This window comes from Papaver somniferum, chromosome 3 (genome assembly GCF_003573695.1).
Source record: "Papaver somniferum cultivar HN1 chromosome 3, ASM357369v1, whole genome shotgun sequence".
In the NCBI taxonomy this organism is placed as follows: domain Eukaryota; kingdom Viridiplantae; phylum Streptophyta; class Magnoliopsida; order Ranunculales; family Papaveraceae; genus Papaver; species Papaver somniferum.
The window spans coordinates 224127174-224132259 of record NC_039360.1 but is presented as its reverse complement, the minus strand read 5'-3'; the positions used below and the strand labels follow the sequence as shown (position 1 = coordinate 224132259).

At 37.2% G+C, this 5086-nt stretch overlaps 1 protein-coding gene across 1 annotated transcript; it reads right to left on the bottom strand.

Moving 5' to 3' along the window:
• Positions 1–1783: 1783 nt before the first annotated feature.
• Positions 1784–4057, bottom strand: LOC113362171 (GDSL esterase/lipase At4g16230-like). The gene is made up of 5 exons (XM_026605135.1): positions 3775–4057; positions 3504–3634; positions 3150–3410; positions 2792–3059; positions 1784–2369 (listed from the first exon to the last, which is right to left on the bottom strand). The coding sequence occupies exons 1-5, from the start codon at positions 4031–4033 to the stop codon at positions 2140–2142; spliced, it is 1149 nt and encodes a 382-aa protein (XP_026460920.1). The 5' UTR covers positions 4034–4057; the 3' UTR covers positions 1784–2139.
• Positions 4058–5086: the final 1029 nt, after the last annotated feature.

The following is a 5086-nucleotide window of genomic DNA, read 5'->3' as shown; positions in this document are numbered from 1 at the left end:
TATCACCCAAACCAATGATGTCGCATGCTTCACCGTTACCCAATAATACTTGGCCATAGTATCCTTCTTTATAAGAGATCATAATACTCTTATCACCTGTCGCATGGAAAGAAGCTCCCGAGTCTATAATCCAAGACTCATCTTGCTTGTCCTCAGAGAGTAGTAGAAAACCTTCCGTAATCACCTTCTTGTTATCAACAAGGACTTTCACCGGTTCCGCAGCTGCAACTACGTTGACCTCTTCTTGATTACCTTTGTTTCCACCATTATTAGCACCTTTGTTTTCCGGACAATCGCGCTTGAAGTGTCCTACTTTCTTACACGCCCAACACTCAACAACACCTCTAGGTCGAGATTGAGATCTCCCCTAGACTTCCCTCTAGACTTCCATCTGGATTTGTTGTTGTTGTTACTATTTGAACTCCTGTCTCTATCTTCATCATGCATACTTAAGGCCGAGATTGAAGAACTAGAAACATAACCTTGTTCTATTCTTCTCTCTTATTCAACGATCAACCTTTGCTGCACATCATCAAGCTTCAACTTCTCGCTCCCTACAGAATTGCTTATGGTTGTCCTTGCAGTCTCCCAACTCTTTGGTAATGACGACAACAACTGTAAAGCTTGAACTTCATCATCAAAAGTAATACTAACATTTGAAAGCTGAGAAATAATTGATTTAAACTTCCCAAGATGTGCTGAAATCGTTTCGCCTTCTTGCATCTTCAGATTAAATAACTGTTCACACAACATAATCTTCCCCGAGGCTGATGACTTTTGATACAACTTTTCAAGTTTATCTATAAGATCCTTCGTACTAGTTTCCTCTTGTACGTTAATGTAGACTTCCTCCGTTAGACATCTACGGATCACGGCTACACACTTGCGATCAAGAGTTGTCCATTCATCGTCTTTGCGTGCTCCCTTTTTCGCAACTCCACCCAATGGATCAACAAGGTATTTCTCATATAGGTAGTCTTCCATCTGAGACTTCCAAAACGCAAAGTTCTTCCCATTAAAAACTTTAACCCTAGCTACCGTACTTTCGTTATTATCACCCATAACTCCCACTCCAATCGTACTACGATAAACCCTAAAGCTCTAACCCGAGCTCTGATACCAGTTGACAGGATTTTCTTAGGGAATCACTGACAACCGCGGAATGACGGGAGATATTATGATGAATAATAAGTAAACCAAGCACAAGCAACTATAATAATACGAGAAATATAAATCAACTCACAAGACACAAGATTTATAGTGGTTCGACCAATACATACAACTTGTATATATTGTCTATGTCCACTTTGACCCGCACCAACTCAAATCCACTATGAAGAAAAAAAAACGATTACAACGTCGTGTGAATCCCAGCAAACCTTTGGTTACACCGCAACAATTACCCGAAACGATAACCTTGTCTCTTGTTCGTCACCAATATGCTCTCACAACGAAATCCTAGCTTTAGACCTAAAAGCTATACAAGAAATCTCTCACCGATCTCTTAATCGTTTTCTACACAATGCACAAATTCTACAAGGCCTAATTGCCTATTTATATGGGTTACAAACTTGACCACCAAGAATTCTAGCCGGTTTAGGAAACCCATTCCCTAAATAACCACGGCTAACTTTAGAAAATAATAATTAGTCTTCAATAACTAACATAATCGTTATCCAATAATATAAAATAATTTTTATAATAACATTTTTTAATAAAATAAATAAATAAATAAAATAAAAAGAAGAGGAAGGATCCCCTCACACTTTTATTATCACACTATCTCACACGTCAGGTGTCATTTTCACGAATAAAAATCAAACTGTAACGAATTTGAAGCTAATATTTTGGGCATATGTTCCTCTTACCAAATTCTACATACCTACCAAAAATGAGCACATTCCGAAATATAAAACCTCACAATCTACCGGTCTTAATTTCGACGGCCAGAAATCCGTTGATTTTCAACGACTCATTTTCTGGTGCACAACGTAATTCCAAATCCTCCTTTTCCGCCAACAAGATGCCAACTTGATGAATTAAATACTAGTAGATATCCACCATACCAACGGCTGACTGGTTCACAGAAGAGAGTATAATACAGTTAGTTGTACAAGACTGTCAACGGAATCTAAGGGCTCATGCGTAATAGAGTTGCCGAATGTTCATCGGATACATGTCCGTAGAATTGCCATCGAGAAACCTTTTTGCAATAACAACATTGGTAGCATCAGTTGGATGAGCCCAATCCCAGAATACATACTTGGATCGGTTCCTACACAATATTGATGCTGGAGTGCATGGTAACAGACCTCGAAGCAGCTGTCCCGCAAGTACTTGACAACATGATGTTTTATAATTCTCAAAACCTAGTTCAAAATTCATAAAATTGGTTAAAAAAATCAAAATCAACAATTTCTGGGTGAAATGGACAGTTAGATTTTGATACTGTTTAAATGTACAAAAATGTAAAAATAGGCAGGATATAACCAGTTTCATCGTGCCCATTTTCAAATATTTTTTCTTATTTTTAATTTACACAAGATGTATCCAGTTTCATCCTTGCTATTTTTTAAATTTAAGCTATGATGAAACCAGTTTCATCCTTACTATTTTTTTATTTTTTGGTCATTTCAGCCAAACTATTTTTTACTGGTCCATTTAAATCGTGATTTAGAAATATTTGGACAAATGACCCATTTTCCGTTCAAAATTACTAACACATTAGTATCGACGTATTTACCTATGAATTAACCTCGAAATAACGTTATTTGAGTTCCAATATACGCACCGTAAGATTTATAGTTATCAACAAGATGCGAAAACATGTTGTAGACATCTGCATATACAAATTTGGACTGAACAAGATTTGAGTTCAACTCCGTGATAAGGCTCTTCAGTTTCGCGTTGAATAACACCGTTGCTTTGTTCATGGAATCCTTGCAAGAACCACCAGTTGGATATTGTAAATTTAAGTTTGAAGCTCTTTCTAACGGGATGCAACCAACTGATCCAACATTCGCAACAACAATCTTTCTTGCATCCATTTCGTGCAACCTCTAGATACATCGATCCATATCACCTGTTAGTATTTCGAAATAACGGATTGAAAAGCGAAAAATAAATAAAGGGAGTAACATTCATCTTACGGTTAATTGAAGTCTGAATCTAGAAATCATTGAGTCAACGAACATTTCCGGGGTAACCTTTTGCGTACGTATTGAGGGAATCGGACTGAAGTAGTTGATAATGAAATCATTAGAACCCATTACAACAAAGAAAAGAGCTTCCCCAAGTAATCTTTTGGATGAAGCCTTTGGTAAACGATTGGCATTCTTGACAGTTGAGATAATGTATTGTCTTGTTTCCGCGAAGTTGTCAATTTGTGCATCCAAGTTGATCCGATCACCCTATATATAATATTTATAGCTCCTTAGATTAGATGTGGATCTCAAAATTAAGGCAATCAAAAAGAGCAGTAATTGAAGCTTAAATACGTATACCGCAATAGCCCCTGTCTCATTAAGAATTCCAGAACTACCAGATGCATAATTGACTCCACGAAAAACAACATCTCCAACTGTTGTACGAGCTAAGTAAGGAGGAATATAAGCATTCAAACCCAACTCTTCCCCTGCTCGATCAGTCCATGAATATAAATCAAATTGTGTTCTAAACACACATATTCATGAGAACTCGAGCAAAATAAAATGAGGCTCTAATAAAGAATCAGATAACTTTGTAACAGACATTGAAATACTAATAGCTAATTACCTATGATGTCGATTACTGTTCTTCCGTTAGAAAAGCGTCCAGTAGATTTAGCGCCACCAGGGAAATCAATCCCATAAGGAGCGTAATTTGCTTTCGCGATAGTTGCAATGTGGTTATTATTACCAGCATCAACCAAAGAATCTCCAAAAATAAAAGTAGCTGGAAATGTCGTCTCCAAGGCTAAACAATACCTTCGCCACAATGAGGCAAACATTGCAACATAAAGTAGAACACGAAAGTTTGTGTATAGACCCATCATTGTTCAATTCAATAACTGGGAAAAATGCTTTCTTTTTCTGGTTTATGGGGAAGACCAGAACTTTGGGTATTTGGAGAATTTATTTTACATGCCATCATCATTGTATGAGTTTTTTAATAGTGCAATCTAGCGATAAGGGCAGCTCCTAGTGTTTCTCTGTGTGTTTTTAACACTGTATGAACAATGGATGGGGTTTCGCGGTCAAACGTTGATCTAAGCACCCTAACATTAATTATGATTATTCATTATCAAATTAGTTTTGACAGTCTGAAAGTATCTTAGATATTAATAATTCATTATCAAATCTCAATATACGCTAGAAAGCCTAGAGTTATGCAGTTTGACTGTACCTTGTTTTAGTTTGCTTTTGTGGTTTGAAGTTAGAACTATATAGAGTTGACTACAGAGTTGATCAGAGAGAAATAGAGGGAGGCAAATGGAGAGGTTATATAAATAGGTGAAGCGGACTTCAATAGATGTTCTCCAGAGAAGAGGACTAGCGTCTTATAAATAAATAGATGAAGCGGCTTACCAGTTTCTGTAGAACAAAGAAAAGAACAATAGCGTTTGCACGCGCTCAGCCACTCAGTCAATCTCCCCATTGCACTTATCTTCAGTTTACGCGACTACGTTTCTGAGATAAAGAAAAGGTATAATAATAATAAAAACAAGTTTGAACACGAAATTTCTAAGTTACAAACTAATGAGTGAAAGCATCACTATTCACAAAAGAAATGCCAAGTTTATATAATTTTTTCTGCACTTCCAAGTTTCAAACCTCCTGCTTACATACTGAAAATTGCCAGTAACCACATCTCTTTCAATATTTTTATATATTGTCCTCGCAGTAAAGTCAAGGTGATGGTAGTCATGTTGGCACTTCACTTAGTGGCCTTTCTATGGTTCCAAGTCCCGCACTGCACCAAGCGAATCAGGCCCCAGTTCAAACAACACAGGCAAACTCTGTTCCCCGGATAGAGAGAAAGAGGCAACTCGAATGGTCAATATTTACGGTGTTGCTTGTGATGTGACCTGAGTTGCTTGGCGCAGTCA

Bases quoted from the DNA above. Each gene is read 5' to 3' on its own strand.
- LOC113362171 (XM_026605135.1), bottom strand. From the start codon at position 4,033: ATGATGGGTCTATACACAAACTTTCGTGTTCTACTTTATGTTGCAATG. The intron at 3,635-3,774 runs GTAATTAGCTAT...CTGATCGAGCAG, and splicing joins AACAGTAATCGACATCATAG to GGGAAGAGTTGGGTTTGAAT. The intron at 3,060-3,149 runs GTAAGATGAATG...CGATGTATCTAG, and splicing joins GATTCAGACTTCAATTAACC to AGGTTGCACGAAATGGATGC.